The following is a 19,124-nucleotide window of genomic DNA, read 5'->3' on the forward strand; positions in this document are numbered from 1 at the left end:
ATTTTTTTTGTTATTTGATAATTGTGCTAAACCCTAATAACCACCCACTAGTAGGTGGTTTAGATAGGAATTTTAACTGTTGTAAATTTTTACCCTATCTTATCTCCTCCTATCCCTCAATTAACCCATTAACCTAACCTGTAACTATTTTTTGCTTTTACCTATGATAAATTACCATTTAATTTAATTGGGAAAGACTAAAAAAAAACAGAGCCGAAAAATCGTGGGTTTTACAGCATTTGTCAATGTCATGCCAATAATTGAGCTTATGATTGAGCTGAGTTGCATGATTGGCATCACAATGCCAGCAGCTGATACTTATTAAACCTGGGCCTTTTGTTGAACTTGATTTCTCAGCGGCAAGGACGTGGAGGTGGAGCCCTAAACAATAATGTAACACTGAACAAGTGGCTTCTCCACAAAAATCTTGAGCCAAGAAAATTTTCCCTTCCTCATAAAATGCAACGCAACCTGCACGTCTCTAAACAAAAAAAAAAAAAGAATGAATGAACGAACAAGAGGGAGGAAGAAGACAGACAATTAGTCTAGAAGAGGGAGAACGAATCACGCATGCACGCACCTTTGTGTTGTGAGTTGTTGTGATAATATGCATCAAGTGATTGACAGTGTCCGGAAATTAACATGAGATTCGATAAAACGCTGAGAGAGTTGAACATTGCATCGATGCCAAAGGAGTTCATAGATATAAGGGACAGGATTTTGACAAAGTCAGCCGGCAACTCAGCCGGTTCAGAAAGTAATTTTCACTTTAGTTATGAAATTTAGGGTGTTTATGTGGAGGTTTTTAAACAATAAGGGGGTAAGGTGTCTTTTCGCGAAACCACAAGGGGGTTCCTTGTATTTTACCCAAAACTGTCAGGATCCAAGCGCGGAACAAACAACTATTGAGATATCAAGTACACAACAATTTAATGATAAACAAGTCACAAGTATGAAAGATAAATGACACACAATATTTAATGTGGTTCGGTTCTACCATTGAGTCTACGTCCACGGAGAGAAAATCCATTCTTTATTATGAGAGGAAAACCCTATACAAGAATATAACTTGAACCCAAGTCTAATCCTTGTATACCATCTCTCATCTTCCAAGAACCGTCTCTTACCACCCCATGTATAAGGCTACATGTTGCCTCTTGTATGCCTTTGTGTATCTCTTTGTATTATATCAGCCCATCTATTTATAAAGAACATTATTTAGCCAAAACCCAAATAATAATAGGACACCAATTCTAATTCCTAGACTTGCATAGAATAGGAAATAACTTCTAATCCTAAACTAAATAGAATATTGCTTGGTTAATATTTCAAGTAACTAAAACCAATTAGAAAACTAGTTACTTCCACATAAAACAAGAATTCTACCTAAAAGAAATTAAACCAATTTCCTAACAAAAACAATATGTAAAACTCTTGAGATTAAGCATAAACTTTCGAAAAAAAATTTTTTTTTGCTTTTGATACCTTAAGAACATATCAAATTTATATTGAAATGTAAGAGTCAAGAATTTTGCCTTTTACTAGTTAAAACATAATAAAATTACACTAATTTACACTAATAAAATTACACTAAGGTTACGTCATAAAGTTCCACAAATAGAAGACAGAAGACTCAGGAACCATTGGCCAACTCATCTATTTAAAGAGGGGGGACCTCGAAAGCTTCCAAGACCACACTTAGCTATGGCAATGCAAGTCACTTTTGTGGTTGCCCTTCTTCTACTCCCCCTTCATCTCCTAAATGCAAGAACTGTCATAACTTCATTCAATCGAAGCAGCTTTCCTGATGATTTTGTATTTGGAGCTTCCTCAGCTGCCTATCAAGTACACTTGATCTTGTTAATTCACCACCTTTTTCTTTCCTTTTAACTTTCCACCCTTCCCGCACTCTTTTCACTTCCAATAGTCAGACATAGAATTCGAAAACTGAATTTGGCATCCTGTGTTTACTTCACGAAAAAATAAAATTACCAGTCCCATTTTTGCAGTCCCTGTACTTTTACCAATTTTTTCTTTTTGAAATGAAAAAAAAACTGTATTTTAAATTTTTATTTCCTTTTGTGCATTTATCCTAATGGTAATTTAAAGTGTGAATGTTTATCTTTTCTTGTTCCAGTATGAAGGTGCAGCATTTGAAGGTGGGAAAGGTCCAAGTATCTGGGATACATTTACCCATAAATATCCAGGTCTGTATATGTGACACTAATGCTCAATTCAATATGAAACCACAATTTTTGTTACGAACTTCTCTAACCAGCGCTTCAACTAATTAAAACATATATTTTTTCATCTGTACTACATTTACCTGAGTGGTTTACTGTAAAAAAAGAAGCGCTTACTACTTTCCTTTTTTTTTTTGATGAGGTCAAAAAGTACAATGAAGGGCAATGCTAAATCTACCCTCTTTGTCCTAAACTCAAGCCTTAATTGTATTGTTAGCAAAGAACTGATAAAAATATGTTGAATTAACAACTACAAATGAAAAAAAAAACTAATGTCTTTCTTTCTATGGTAATCAAACAGCTTAAAAATGTGAAGAAAAGAAATAATTTGCAATAAACTGAGGGTTGCAATGGCAAATCAGTACGCACAATTGATACAAACACAAGGTAGCAATGCTGTAACAATTGTAACAACACGAGGCAGCAAATGCCAGATTTGGAGTCTCTTCTTTGCCCTTGTTAATCCAATCTGCTTTTATCACATCCAATAGTATACATGGGCTATAAGCAAAAGCATTGAGAATCCACATCCCTGAAGATTAGAATTATCAGGAAATAATCCCGTAATAAATGCAATGTGATATGTGCAAGCTTAAGAGTCCAAGGCCTTGTTTGGATTGTATTTTCTAGGATTTTTTGTAGAAAAATTACTATAGCTAATTGATGTATGTGAGAAAAAAAGGTAATAGAAAAATGTGATCACGGAAAACGACACAATTTTTTGATGAAAAATGACTGTCCAAACGGGGCCTTTGCCTTTTGCCGACACTTCATGTGACATCTTAACCACACTTTTTCTCAAACATTAGAACTTTTTTTGCAGGGAAAATCTTGAATGGAAGTAATGGTGATGTAGCCGAAGACTTTTATCATCGATACAAGGTATATTATTATTATCACAAAAAAGTATGAACATAATGTTGATTAATACTAGACGAGACGGAGAGTTAATTGATTAACTAGTAATTAACAATATTTGTTGTTGCATGTTATTTATTTTCTTTTCCCAGCCGAACTTTTCAGCTTGACGTATATTTTTAAGCAGAAAAGATGTGGAGTTTAAGAAATAAAAAGGAAGAACTAAGAAGGAAAGTAACTCTTGACGTTAAGTTTGATACACATTTTACTTGTCCTTGAATTACAAAATTTGACGAAGAGCCCTTCAAGTCGGACAAGAGTCATGCATGTAGATAATTTACAGACTGTATCACATCATTGTAGGGTAGACAGTACTTTTCAACGTACAAATGTTGGGCAATGACTGGGGACATGGCACATGGTCTAGGACCAATCAATGCCACAATTGGATGATTGCATTTTGTTTGAGACGATGTACGAAATCAGTCCAAACAGTTTTTTTTTTTTTTTTTTTGTTCTTTTGAAGAAAACGAGCATTTTCAATCAGTCCAGACAGTTCGTTTTAAAAAATTTTGAATCTTGATGACAAAATTTTTTTTATAATCATTTCTTTGATTCTAGAGAATAAACTCGAAAAACTTTTATTAATCACCTCAAAAGCTTATTCAAGGGAAATAGAAAAAAAATTAAATACATGAGGAAAAAACACTGTAACAAATAATTTGTGATTATATGAAAATATATCTTCAAATTTTTCTATATATGAAATTTTGATAAGCTATTTTTCAGTTTTTTCTATTCATTTTTGTAATTTACATATAAACGAAATCAATCTAATTACCGTAATTTTTTGTACCCCACAAAAAAAATTTCTTTTTTATGACGGCCTCAAAAATTCTTTTTTGTTTCACATTATCCGATAGAGACTTGCCTCATATCGGATGTAACTATTTTTTTATGAGATCGTCTATTTCTGTACCAACAATAACTAAAAATAAGATTAATTGCCTTTTCATTTGAGCCAGAGCACATAAATGTGTCGTAATCTACGTAATTCTCAATGCAATGAATACTACGCGCCTACGGATGGAAGGGTTCCATCATTGGCGTTAAAAGGAGACACACGGGACACTGACAAGGGGAAGAGTACGGCTGCAACTTGCAAGCAATTCGAGCAGTTGCGAGTTGTGTCCGTCAAAACTTGATTGGAGCTCGATTAATTTTGAGTTCGGATCATTGTAGCAAGACTATCGAGTTATGTCCGAGTGTAAATATACTTGGCTCATATTGGCGCGTCAAACTTGCTCGATTTTATATATTTTAAATTAATTTTTTATTAGTATTTAAATTGCATAAATGTCTCCCACACTTTATTATTTATTAGAGTAAAATACCTACTTTATCCATTTTAAAAGATACTACAACTTTTAATTTGATCTCAACTAAGCTCAAAACGAAGTTTAAGATCGTGCTTGAGTTTTACAGTAAAAACTTGATCAAGTTTATATCTGAACGTTTGACAACAAAAAAAAGTTTATATCTGAAAAAATTGAATCAAACTCTGCTTAATTAAACTAAAATTTGACTAGACTCACCTATTTATAACCGTAAATAAGAGGACACGTAGAGCCCTACCTATGAGTACCATCATGGGACTCAAAAGGGCGGATACAAGGAGGGGATGGGAACTGAACACCTTCCACTAGTTGGGACAACTTGACTGGTCTATATATATATGTACCACATCGGAAAGTTAGTAATGGTATGTTTCATGCCTTATTGTCTTACAAGTAATTAAAAGTTTCTTCTTCCTATATACGCTTGCTAAATACTACTTCAGTCTCAAGTAGTTGAACAATGTAGTCTGCTTCTAAGTTTTCTTGAGATTGCTATTTTGATTTTTCATTTTTAGTTCAAATTAAGTGCTTATTCACAAGTAATTTGCACGCCATCTGATTATCGCCTTTTTTTTTTTTTCCCTTTTAATGTATTGGCAACAGGATGATGTCAAATTGATGAAGTTTATTGGACTGGATGCTTTCAGATTTTCCATCTCCTGGCCCAGAATATTGCCTCGTAAGACATACCACAAAAACTATTGCTCAAAATTGGCGTGGCTATAGGCCAATAGCCCATCAAATTTGTTCATTTTCCAACTCATTGAATCATTCGTACTTCTTCTTGTGACGCACCATAACAAAGTTCAATAGTCAGATTCAGAATAATTTGATGTATAATAATTAAGCGGTTTGTCTAATGTGTGTTCAAAGCAGACGGAATAATAAGATTGCCGAGTTTTAGTCTTTTGAAAAGCAAAGTCAAGCTAATAAACTATCTGATTGTCTATATACATGGGGACCACTATATTTGCAATTTTACATAGCAAATTAAGTGCACGATAGATGTACAAATAAAAATTATTGATCAAAATTGGTTTGATTATTTATAGCTTATAAGTTTACTCGTCATTTTTGTTATTCACATTTTCAGGCGGGAAGCTAAGTGGAGGTGTTAACAAGGAAGGCGTAGCTTTCTACAACAATCTCATCAATGAGCTCATATCAAATGGTTCGTTAGCTAATTTTCGTTCGTTAACCGCTTCCGTGGAACAAACATTTTTCTTTATTGAGTTACTTATTAACAATTTTTCCTAATATCGTACTTAGGTATAAAGCCCTTCGTGACAATCTTCCATTGGGACGTTCCCCAAGCACTTGAAGACGAGTACCACAGCTTTTTAAGCCCTCTCATTGTGTAAGTAAAAGCTAATGGAAGTTCGAACTCTTTTTTAGCTAATGGAGGTCGAAGCTATTACATCATTTAATCTAAAAATTATTTATAACTATGAGTTTTTCCAACCTCACATAGGCGGATCTAGGTGCAATCGTAGGCAATAGTTGATGGTCCAAATTTACTATCAAGGTCTAGATGAAATTTGGACCGTCAAATTTCAAATGAACAACCCAAATTCTAGACTCTTATGGTAATTAAGGGAGTCAATTGTACGATACAATTGCACCTACAACCACACCAGACCCCAATCCCGGGCAGGCCGTCTATCACTAGTGGGTGAAATAGCTTGTTGCGGTTTCATTTTTACTTTTGAGGAAAGAGTTTTGACATTAGATTCATGAAAAAATGCATCCATATATTATGTCTAAAGAAAATGACCATCCATGTACCTTAAGAACATGACCTTCTAACTTGATCCACTTTTTCCAGAACACAAATAGGACAATACAGAAGATGAATTTGAGCATGGCCTACATTAGCCACGTTCAATTTTCTAAACAAAAATGGTTATGTCATGATCGCCAGTAAGCACTTTGATTCCAACTATTAATGGGAGCAATCTACTAAGAAATTGACACGATGTCAAATAAGCATATTTTGCCTTTATCCAAAAAAGATAAAATAACAAATTCCACTTTCACTAATTGATAATTGCACCTATAACTATGACAATATTGATCAACAACTTTCTATAAATGTACAGGGTCGACAAAATTACTTGGAATATTTTAGGGTCGAACCCACAGGAATGAGTTAATCTCCTACTTTAATTATTTTAACGAATTGCAAAAGCCAAATTTAAGGATTAAACCACTGATTAAGAAGCAAAATTCAATTAGAAAGTGGTTGAGAAAACAATAGATGGAAGTCTAGGGTTTTAGGTTTTAATCCAAAATTTGAGTCAATTATCTAGTTAATTTCTTAATAAATCATGAACGCATCACACAATTATATTTTATATTATCTCTCGATACATCTAAAGTGTGCCTAATTAAATCTTATGTCTCTTTCGAACTCACAAGTATTCAATTAAATCCTTTAAGAACTTTAGTGATATAAGTGGGTTATACAAACCCTAACCTACTCTCATGATTAAATTAAGTATGCTTATCTATTATAAGGCTGTATCTTACTTCCCAGTTTAATACGAACCCAAAGATCATGTTTATGGTGATCAAGCATAAACATGTAACTAAAATCAAGATAGATAAATCACAGTAAAAGACAAGAAATTAAACCAGAAAAATTAATCAGATTCCTTCATAAAAATCCTAACCCTAGAAATAAATTTAGTTCAATATAATTGGAAAATTAAAACCATGAATTCAAAGAGTTAATACAAAGATGAGAATAAGAGAAAGAAAACTTCTCAGTTGCTTGCTCCGATCTCTTTCTTGTGTGCTCCTTGATTCGCCAACGTTTGATCTTGATTTCTCAAGAATAAACTATGAAAAAATATTAGAACTAAACTAGGCTAATATTTTCTAACCCCAAAAAACGTCCTAAGTACTCTTATTTATAGCCTCTTCAAGTCCCAGTTGAATTCCAAAAGGAATAGGTTTCTTAAAACTGAAGAAAGCGAGTCGGCATACTTTCGCCATGAACTCCGCCACGAACTCCAGTCCTGCACCGGAGTTGTATCGAAACTCAAAAGTGGCCAGAACCAGAAGAATACCGACGAGAAGACCAAATTAAAGACTGGCGCCGGTTATTGAGGATCTGCGCTGGGATCGCTATGGATCCGTCGGCAGATCCTTTTTATCCAGGCAAACTCTCGTTTGCTTTTATTCCTTCCACTTTTATTGCATTTACAGTCCAATACTTGATCAATTGTGAACTTCACTTGCACCAACCGACAACAACTCAAATGAGATATATATATATATATATTCAAAGTAAGCTTACAAACCCCAATAAATAATTGGTTCACTTGTAGAAAACTACTATAATTCCGACCCTTTCCAATCATATTTCCAGGGATGACTACTTAGATTTTGTAGAGCTGTGTTTCAAGGAATTTGGTGATCGAGTGAAGCATTGGATTACCATGAACGAGCCATATATTTTCATTAATGGAGGTTATGATGGGGGAACTCTGGCTCCCGGTCGCTGCTCTGCTTGGCTAAACAACGATTGCCCAGCAGGAAATTCAGCAACTGAGCCTTATATAGTCGGACACCGAATGCTTCTTTGTCATGCAGCAGCTGTAAAATTATACAGAGAAAAATACCAGGTCAGCAATGTCATTTCTCGTTCCCGTAGCTAATTAACTATCTAAAAATCATTGATACTAATTAATGCTAGAATTTGTTTGTTGGCTCGTTTGAACTAATGTTCATTTTGGCGCATTTGACGTCTCAATTTTGTTTTTGAAAGACGTCTCACATAAAAAGAGCATCTCTACGTTACAAGTTAAGACTCTTAGTTAACCCTCAATGAACATAGGTTCTTTAATCTTCAGCATGCATCGCCAATTTTGTATCAATCCCATGAACCCTGAAATCATATTAGTGAAGGTAATTTCTGTGCATGAGTAGATGTTAAATGCATGATTGAAACTTCAATTTGCAGGCAAGTCAAAAAGGAGAGATAGGGATTACATTGGTGTCTCACTGGATGGAACCGTACTCTAGAAGCAAGCTTGACATTCTTGCAAAACAAAGAGCTCTTGATTTTATGTATGGATGGTGAGTTTGGACAACAATTCTCTTTGCAAACATTGAATTCTTTCTGGTTCAACTGCGTCAATCGTCAACTTCAAGGAATAGGAATTGTATTCCTGTTCTAGATTTATTGTTTGCTCTTTTCCATTTTCTATCTAGGCAGCACAAAGTAGTACAGGTATTTATCTGAAATTTACATTGACTAAAAACTATAGTTGTAAGACAAGACATCCAAATTAGTGGTAATACTAATGATTCTACAATTCAAAATTCAGGGCTGGCATTTTGTCAAGAAAAAATAAATAATAGTTCTTAAAATAAATTAAATTAGAACATAAACTTTTGGTGCTTCATCTATCTTGTCTAAGCAATCTTATCTAGTCAGCCTAGAAGTAAAAATAATTTTTTTAAAAAATTTATCAGCCCAGCAGTCACGTGCAACTTTTTCTTAAAACACAAGCCGACAGCTATCATCTAAAGCCCAAAAAAAAAAAAAAAAAAAAAAGTTATGTGGGGATATTAGATGATGGGTCCCCATTCTGATGGTTCCTGCAGTTGCTTCCAGTATCATATGTGGGGATGGATTGTGGATTCTCCATGGTTCTAGATTTATTCAAAGTTAACCCATCAATCTGCATGAATTCATTTTTGTAAACTCATTTAAATTCATTTTTGTTAATTAAATTATCAGTTTACACCATCTTTTGCACCAGTCATTAGTTTTAAATATTTACTTATAATGTTTAATAAGCCTAATTATTATTTTTTTTATCCGTACTTTTTGTCATAAAATTACATACTATTTAATAATTGAATAATAAGAATATAAAAATTTGAACTAAGTATTATAAAAGTTAACATAAAAACTTAATGCAAAATTTTGAACCCCTAGTATTTTTTTCATGTGTAAATTTAAAATTTCATTTTGGAAAGGTAGGGAAAGAGGCAATAACTTGTTACAAATTAGTAATGATGAAAAATGAGCAAATTAACAAATTAAAAGAAATAAACTAATAAGATAAAACTAACAAATAATAATAATAATAATAATAATGAGCACAATAACTGGACGTAACAATTTCCGTAGTGTAGTGCAGCTGTTGCGAAAAAATTGTAAGGTCGGTATAATAGTTCAATGGGCAAAAATGATTTATGCTAATATACCATTGTATACCAAAAGATTTTTTTTTTTTGGGAAAAAATCAAAAGGTTTTCAATTGCCGGGCATTTGGTTACAATCTGGGATTAGTTAGATATCCATATCAGACTAGAATGCGTCGAGAGTAATAATGGAAGCAAAATAATTAACCATGGAGTTTGTCAACTTCCAATATCTGACACATTGCCGCAGTCGTTTTTTTTTTTTTTCCCGCCTTCCATGATGGCACAGGCCGGCAGCCATCTTAATTTTTTTTTTAAAAGGTTGCATCTGGGCTGCCGGGCTTTGTCAGCTTAGAAGCCCCAAAATTTAAAAAAAAAATCATTTTTTTTTTTACTAAGCTCAATAGCTATAGTTTCGTACTACAACCCTGTCAGAATCTTATTTTTGCAAATTTTTTAGAACAATAATATGAGCACTTAGCCAAATAAATTACAAAGGAACCGCACAACTATAGCATGCATCTTTTGGTCTCCTAAGTAAGGGAGAAACAGGAAATAGCATTAGCGAAAAATGAAGAACTACTAAGGCTAAACCTAGTGACGTGAGGAGCTGCAAATAGAGTGATGCAAATAGGCCGCAATAACCTGAACATATCAACCAATACCAACGCAAACACTCTCTTACCATTCATCCAGGCAACTCTCCTTTTAGATTGTTAGATACTATATACTTGCACCAACTCTGATTGTACTGTCGTAGACGAAAGGCAAGAAAAATAAGAGTTTCTGTCTAGTGGGTTATTAAAAGAGCAAATCTTTAGGCAACGAAAATAAGAGTTTCACAGTTTACTTAGAGTTGGCATCGCTCCCCTGTATACGGGATTTGCCAACCAAAAAAAAAAAAAAAAATCTCCTCCAAGCATTTATATATATAATGAAGTTCCACTTTGATGCATTAAACACGTTTAAAAATTTATTGTGATCCAGAAATAGACATAAAAGTTACGTCATAAGGTTCCATAAATAGAAGACAGAAGACAGAAGACTGAGGAACCACCCTTTTTTTTCATTCTTTTCACTTCCAGTAGTCAGACACACAGAATTCGAACACTAAACTTGGTATCTTGTGTTTACTTCAAGAAAAAAAAAATTGCCAGTCCCATTTTTGCAGTCCCTATACTTTTGCCATTTTTTTCTTTTTGAAATGAAAAAAAAAATGTATTTTAAATTTTTATTTCCTTATGTGCATTTATCCTAATGGTAATCCAAACTGTGAATGTTTATCTTTTCTTGTTCCAGTACGAAGGTGCAGCATTTGAAGGTGGGAAAGGTCCAAGTATCTGGGATACATTTACCCATAAATATCCAGGTCTGTATGTGTGACGACACTGATGCTCAATTCAATATGAAACCACAATTTTTTTTACGAATTAACGCATTTACTTTTTCATCTGTACTGCATTTACCTGAGTGGTTTACTGTAAAAAAAGAAGTGCTTGCTACTTTCCCTTTTTTTTTGATGAGGTCAAAAAGTACAATGAAAGGAAATGCTAAATCTACCCTCTTTCTTTTTAAGGTAATCATACAGCTTAAAAATATGAAGAAAGGGCAAAAAGCCTATTTGGTCCTCTAAGTTTAATGATTTTAAACTTATCCAATTACCCATAAATATCCAGGTCTGTATATGTGACACTGATGCTCAATTGAATACGAAACCACAATTTTTGTTACGAACTTCTCTAACCAGTGCTTCAACTAATTAAAGCATTTATTGTACTGCATTTACCTGAGTGGTTTACTGTAAAAAAAAGAAGTGCTTGCTACTTTCCCTTTTTTTTTATGAGGTCAAAAAGTACAATGAAGGGCAATGCTAAATCTACCCTCTTTGTCCTAAATTCACGCCTTAATTGTATTGTTAGCAAAGAACTGATAAAAATATGTTGAATTAACACCTACAAATAAAAAAAAAAAAAACTAATGTCTTTCTTTCTATGGTAATCTAACAGCTTAAAAATATGAAGAAAAGAAATAATTTGCAATGCACTGAGGATTGCAATGGCAAATCAGTACACAGAATTGATACAAACACAAGGTAGCAATGTTGTAACAATTGTAACAACACGACGAGGCAGCAAATGCCAGATCTGGAGTCTCTTCTCTGCCCTTGTTAATCCAATCTGCTTTAATCACATCCAATTAGCATACATGGGCTATAAGCAAAAGCATTGAGAATCCACATCCCTGAAGATTAGAATTATCAGGAAATAATTCCATAATAAATGCAATGTTAAATGTGCAAGCCTTAGAGTCTTTGCCTGATGCCGATAATTCATGTGACATCTCAAGCATACTTTTTCTCAAACGTTAGAACTTTTTTTTCAGGGAAAATCTTGAATGGGAGTAATGGTGATGTTGCCGAAGACTTTTATCATCGATACAAGGTATATTATTATTGTCGCAAAAAAGTATGAACATAATGTTGACTAATGCTAGACAAGAGGGAGAGTTGATTGATTAACTAGTAATCAACAATATTTGTTGTTGCATGCCATTCATTTTTTTTTTCCTAGCTGAACTTTTCAACATGACGTACATTTTTAAGCAGGGAAGACGTGGAATTTAAGAAACAGAGAACCAAGAAAGGAAGATTGAAACTCAGGACGTTTTAAGTTTGATATACATTTTGCATGTTTATGAATTACAAAATTTGACGAAGAACCGTTCAAGTCATGCATGTAGATAATTTACGCACTGTATCACATCATTGTATGGTAGACAGTACTTTTCAACATACGCAAGTGGTGACATAGTTACTTCTGGCCTTACAATTAATTACTATAAATAATGTCCCTAATTGACAATTAGTGCAAGGTTATATGGCCCTCAAACTTCCAAAAAATATTATACCCTAAGGAATTATCAAGTGGAGATGAAGCCACCGTCCACCGGACAAATAATGTGAAAACATAAAAGAATAATAGAGGGACAAGCTACAAATCCAACTCAAAGCATGGAAAATATATATCTAGTAGTAGGTAGTAGGCACTTCTCTTATTACTGGTTGTTAAGTTCTGGATCATATGATTGTGATTTGTGATAGAAAATAATTGAAGATCCCATTAGAGCTAAAAGTCTATTGGATACCCAGTTTTCTGCATCCAGACACCTTAGTTACACAATTCATGCGTCCATAAAAGTACCATGAATAAGCTAGTTGTCCCAATCTAGAAAATTGACATGGATTTTTTTTTTATTGCATTTCTTCTTCTTCTTTTTTTTTTTGTGAGACAACTATGTATTAACGTGGAAATTAAAGTAAAATACTATTAGTAAACACAACAAATTAACATGCAAAGATCAACAAAATGCCTCTTTTTTTCTTCTATCATTTTTTATTGTTTCAAGTAAATGGCTCTGTTATTTACTACTAAAAATATTGTTTTACAAGGCTATAGAGAGCTCATTTGATTTGGTACCTGGAGAAAAAATAATTAAAAACATGTTCAAAAAACATAAAAAAAAAATTACAATCCAAACAAGTTCAGACAGTTCGTTTTAAAAGATATTGAATCTGATGACAAAATAGTTTTTTATAATCATTTCTTTGATTCTAGAGAATAAACTCAAAAAACTTTTATTAATCACCTTAAAAGCTTATTCAAGGGAAATAGAAAAAAAAATTAAATACATGAGGAAAAAAACACTGTAACAAATAATTTGTGATTATACGAAAATATATCTTCAAATTTTTTCAGATATGAAAATTTAAAAAGCTATTTTTCAGTTTTTCTATTCATTTTTGTAATTTACATATAAACGAAATCTATCTAATTACCGTAACTTTTTGTACCCCACAAAAAAACACAAACATTCTTTCTACACAAGTTACTAGTTGCTTCGCATTATCCGATAGAGACTTGCCTCATATCAGATGTAACTATTTTTTTATGAGATCATCTATTTCTGTACCAACAATAACTAAAAATAAGATTCAGTGCCTTTTCATTTGAGCCCAAGCACATAAATGTGTCGTAATCTACCTAATTGTCAATGAAATGAATACTACGCACCATCTACCCGAGGGTTCCATCATTGACGTTAAAAGGAGACAATGGGAAAAGTACGGCTGCAGGTCCCCTGCAACTTGCAAGCAATTAGAGCTGGCTGGCCAGCAATTGTCAGTTGTGTCCGTCAAAACTGGATTGGAACTCGATTAATTTTGAGTTCGGGTCATTTTAGCAAGACTATCGAGTAATGTCACAGTGTAAATATACTTGACTCATATTGCTGCGTCGAGCTTGCTCGATTTTATATATTTTTAATTAATTTTTATTAGTATTTAAATTGCATAAATGTCTCCCATACTTTATTATTTATTGGAGTAAAATATCTATTTTATCCATTTTAAAAGATACTACAACTTTTAATTTGATCTCAACTAAGTTCAAAACGAATTTTAAGGTCGAGCTTGAGTTTTACAGTAAAAGCTTGATCAAGTTTACAACTGATAAAATTGAATCAAGCTCTGTTTAATTAAACAAGAATTTGACTGGACTCAACTATTTATAACCGTAAATAATAGGTCACGTAGGAACTCTATGAGTACCATCATGGGACTCAAAAGGGCGGATACAAGGAGGGGATGGGAACCGAACACCTTCCACTAGTTAGGACAGCTTGACTGGTGTTTGTAATGCAAAACAACTGCTGATCGGAGAGGGTCAATATATATATATATGTACCACATCAGAAAGTTAGTAATGGTATGTTTCTTGCCTTATTGCCTTACAAGTAATTAAAAGTTTCTTCTTCCTATATGCGCTTGTTAAATACTACTTCAGTCTCAAGTAGTTGAACAATTTAGTTAAATGCTTCTAAGTTTTCTTCATATTGCTATTTTGATTTTTCATTTTTAGTTCAAACTAATTGCTTATTCACAAGTGATATGCATGCCATCTGATTATCGCCTTTTTTTTTCTTTTAATGTATTGGCAACAGGATGATGTCAAATTGATGAAGTTTATTGGACTGGATGCTTTCAGATTTTCCTTCTCCTGGCCCAGAATATTGCCTCGTAAGACATACAACAAAAACTATTGCTCAAAATTGGCTTGGCTATAGGCCAATAGCCAATCGAATTTGTTCATTTTCTAACTCATTCAATCATTCTTACTTTATCTTGTGACGCACCATAACAAAGTTCAACAGTCATATTCAGAATAATTTGATGTATAATTAAGCCACGGTTTGTCTAATGTGTGTTCAAAGCAGACGGAATAATAAGATTCTCGAGCGTCAATCTCTTGAAAAGCAAAGTCAAACTAATAAACTGACTGATTGTCTATATGCATGGGACCATTATATTTGTAATTTTACATAGCAAATTAAGTGTATGGTAGATGTACGAGTAAAATTTATTGATCAAAATTGGCTTGGTTATTTATAGCTTATAAGTTTACTCTTATTACTCATCATTTTTGTTATTCACATTTTCAGGTGGGAAGCTAAGTGGAGGTATTAACAAGGAAGGCGTAGCTTTCTACAACAATCTCATCAATGAGCTCATATCAAATGGTTCGCTAACTAATTTTCGTTCTTTAACCACTTCCGTGGAACAAACAATTTTTCTTTATTGAGTTACTTATTAACAATTTTTCCTAATATCGTACTTAGGTATAAAGCCCTTCGTGACAATCTTCCATTGGGACGTTCCCCAAGCACTTGAAGACGAGTACCACAGCTTTTTAAGCCCTCTCATTGTGTAAGTAAAAGCTAATGGAAGTTCGAACTCTTTTTTAGCTAATGGAGGCCGAAGCTACTACATCATTTAATCTAAAAGTTATTTATAACTATGAGTTTTTCCAATCTGGTTAATAAAATTGCTATTCTTTGTTAAAAAAAAAAAAGATTTTTTGCAATCTGGATGCAGCATTCATGAGAAACACAGCAATCAATTATTTATGGTATCAAATAGCGTCAGATAAGCCCAATCCTATCTTTTAACCCTTGCCTGCTCCCTATTTTAGGATGGGCTAATCCAATTTACAATAGTTGGCCAAGATTGGATTTGGACTTGATGATTTCGAATGGCTAATATGCAATGTATTAGGAATCATTTTTTATTTAAATTTCGAATGACACTGAAAAGATATTAGAACTAAACTAGGCTAATATTTTCTAACCCCAAAAAACGTCCTAAGTACTCTTATTCATAGCCTCTTCAAGTCCTAGTTGAATTCCAAAAGGAATAGGTTTCTTAAAACTGAAGAAAGCGAGTCGGTGTACTTTCCCGATGAACTCCGCCATGAACTCCAGCCTAAACTCCGGCACTGGAGTTGTATCGAAACTCAAAAGCGGCCAAAACCAGAAGAATAACGGCGAGAAGACCAAATTAAAGACTGGCGCCGGTTATTGAGGATCTGCGCGCGGATCGCTATGGATCCGTCCGCGGATCCTTTTAGTCCAGGCAAACGCTCGTTTGCTTTTATTCCTTCCACTTTTGTTGCATTTACAGTCCAATACTTGATCAATTGTGAACTTCACTTGCACCAACCGACAACAACTCAAATGATATATGTATTCAAAGTAAGCTTACAAACCACAATAAATAATTGGTTCACTTGTAGAAAAGTACTATAAATCCGACCCTATCAAATGTATTTGAAAAAGTTATATATAGCAAATTAAAAAAACCCAATTCCAATCATATTTCCAGGGATGACTACTTAGATTTTGTAGAGCTGTGTTTCAAGGAATTTGGTGATCGAGTGAAGCATTGGATTACCATGAACGAGCCATATATTTTCAGTAATGGAGGTTATGATGGGGGAACTCTGGCTCCCGGTCGCTGCTCTGCTTGGCTAAACAACGATTGCCCAGCAGGAAATTCAGCAACTGAGCCTTATATAGTCGGACACCATATGCTTCTTTGTCATGCAGCAGCTGTAAAATTATACAGAGAAAAATACCAGGTCAGCAATGTCATTTCTCGTTCCCGTAGCTAATTAACTATCTAAAAATCATTGATACTATTTAATGCTAGAATTTGTTTGTTGGCTCGTTTGAACTAATGTTCATTTTGGCGCATTTGACGTCTCAATTTTGTTTTTGAAAGACGTCTCACATAAAAAGAGCATCTCTACGTTACAAGTTAAGACTCTTAGTTAACCCTCAATGAACACAGGTTCTTTAATCTTCAGCATGCATCGCCAATTTTGTATCAATCCCATGAACCCTGAAATCATATTAGTGAAGGTAATTTCTGTACATGAGTAGATGTTAAATGCATGATTGAAACTTCAATTTGCAGGCAACTCAAAAAGGAGAGATAGGGATTACATTGGTGTCGCACTGGATAGTACCGTACTCTAGTAGCAAGCTTGACATTCTTGCAACACAAAGAGCTCTTGATTTTATGTATGGATGGTGAGTTTGGACAACAATTCTCTTTGCAAACATTGAATTCTTTCTGGTTCAACTGAGTCAATCGTCAACTTCAAGGAATAGGAATTGTATTCCTGTTCGAGATTTATTGTTTGCTCTTTTCCATTTTCTCTCTAGTAAGCAAAAAGTAGTACAGGTATTTATCTGAAATTTACATTGACTAAAAACTATAGTTGTAAGACAAGACATCCAAATTAGCGGTAATACTAATGCTTCTACAATTCAAAATTCAGGGCTGGCATTTTGTCAAGAAAAGATAAATAATAGTTCTTAAAATAAATTAATTTAGAACATAAACTTTTGGTGCTTCATCTATCTTGTCTAAGCAATCTTATCTATACATGCTTGCTAACAATGTATCATGGATTTGTGATGGTTTCGCAGGTTTATACATCCATTGATATATGGAGATTATCCTGCAAGCATGCATAAACTTGTTAAGAATCGTTTGCCCAAATTTACCCCGGAGCAATCTAAGATAATCAAGGGTTCTTTCGACTTTCTTGGACTGAATTATTATACAGCAAAATATGCAATTAATATTGCCTCTCAGAATAATATCAACGTTAGCAGCTCTACAGATCCTCTAGTCAACCTCACTTGTAAGTTCTATGGCTGATAATCTGATATTTTTGCCACAAAACCACAGTTAATTCTTCCAATTTATGAATTATGCTATACAAATTCTTGATTATTTTCTTCGTTTCCAGCGGAAAGGAATGGAAAGTTCCTAGGTGATCCGGTATGTCTGGCTGATAATTTCTAGATTTTTCCAAATCCCAACTACACATTCCCTGTTTTACATGGAAAAATATTTAATATTTTTCTGAAAATTCATTGTAGACTGGAGTCAGTATCTTCTATGTCTATCCAAAGGGACTTCGAGATCTTCTTGAATACACCAAGAAAAACTACAATAATCCCACAATTTATATCACGGAGAATGGTACATAAGACAATCTATTATTAAAGCCTTTGCTTCTCTTTTATCTTTTTGTTCTCTCTTGATTGCTCTGATTATTTTCAGGGATTGGTGATGCAAATAATAGCACACGAATAAAAAGTATCAAGGATTTCCAACGAGTTGATTTCTACCATCGCCATCTTTTGGCTGTTCAAGAAGCCATGAAGTGAGTCTCCTTGCTTTTGGTTGTTGTTTGCAATTAAAAGTATGGGAAAAGCGGAGGAAATTAGCAGAAAAGTTATAAAATTTACCTACACTTTTCCTCACTTTTCTACATTTTGTCTTCTACAAAGTTTGCAAGACTTTGGAGGAAAATTATTAGTTACACGTACTATTTATAATAACCGCCACTATCTATTTCGCCCAAAATTTTTCTTGTCAATCAAACATGTATAAGAAAGTGACTTTTCTTTTCTTTGCTCGATTTTCCTTCACCTGACTTTCTCACGTAACTTTACATCTAATCAAACAAAACCCAAGCCAAAATTTTATTCCAAACCATACTACCGTATTAGATGTCAACTAAATAGTACTTTACAAATTCTAATTTTAGCAAAATGTAAATACTTTTAAAAAAAAAAAAAAAAGTAGCCGTCTTGTTGCCTAGTGATGTTATAATGGTACTTTTATTTATCTTTTTATTTGTTTTTGTAACTTTACAAGGTGCTTATTTTGATAAGAAATCAATCGTAATCTTGGCAGATTGGGAGTGAATGTAAAGGGTTTCTTTGCTTGGTCATTTCTTGACGATTTCGAATGGGGCTTCGGTTATACCTTGAGGTTCGGTATATGCTATGTGGATTTCGAAGATGGACTGAAAAGATATCCCAAAAGCTCTGCCCTCTGGTTCAAGAAATTTCTCCGCAAGTAAAAAGACGGCTACTTTGATATGATGCACTTTTGAGTGGATCCAGAAATAGCTTGGGCATTTCAGAAAAAAATATTTTTCCCATAACTATATTTAAGAAGTATTTCTTCTTTCCTCTTTTTGGGGGAAGCAATCAGAATGTGCAAATAAATATCCAATTGCAATATTATCCTACTACTGGACTTACCAAA

General features: G+C 33.7%; 1 protein-coding gene across 3 annotated transcripts; it reads left to right on the forward strand.

Moving 5' to 3' along the window:
* The first annotated feature begins 1,672 nt into the window (after positions 1-1,672).
* LOC113728846 (beta-glucosidase 12-like) lies at positions 1,673-19,124 on the forward strand. 3 transcript variants are annotated; one of them, XM_072080194.1, is made up of 13 exons: positions 1,673-1,845; positions 2,138-2,207; positions 3,067-3,125; positions 5,102-5,177; positions 5,592-5,669; positions 5,768-5,855; positions 7,872-8,127; positions 8,466-8,581; positions 17,486-17,703; positions 17,812-17,843; positions 17,945-18,047; positions 18,129-18,231; positions 18,768-19,124. In XM_072080194.1, exons 1-13 carry the CDS (start codon positions 1,705-1,707, stop codon positions 18,934-18,936), a joined length of 1,509 nt encoding a protein of 502 aa, XP_071936295.1. In that variant the 5' UTR covers positions 1,673-1,704; the 3' UTR covers positions 18,937-19,124. The 3 variants fall into 3 exon arrangements, with proteins under 3 accessions (XP_071936295.1, XP_071936296.1, XP_071936297.1); XM_072080195.1 differs by lacking the exons at positions 1,673-1,845; positions 2,138-2,207; positions 3,067-3,125; ... (2 more) ...; positions 5,768-5,855; positions 7,872-8,127 and adding exons at positions 10,958-11,027; positions 12,041-12,099; positions 14,657-14,732; ... (2 more) ...; positions 16,374-16,629; positions 16,968-17,083; XM_072080196.1 differs by lacking the exons at positions 1,673-1,845; positions 2,138-2,207; positions 3,067-3,125; ... (3 more) ...; positions 7,872-8,127; positions 8,466-8,581 and adding exons at positions 14,250-14,421; positions 14,657-14,732; positions 15,155-15,232; ... (1 more) ...; positions 16,374-16,629; positions 16,968-17,083.

Source organism: Coffea arabica, chromosome 2e, assembly GCF_036785885.1.
Source record: "Coffea arabica cultivar ET-39 chromosome 2e, Coffea Arabica ET-39 HiFi, whole genome shotgun sequence".
NCBI lineage: Eukaryota > Viridiplantae > Streptophyta > Magnoliopsida > Gentianales > Rubiaceae > Coffea > Coffea arabica.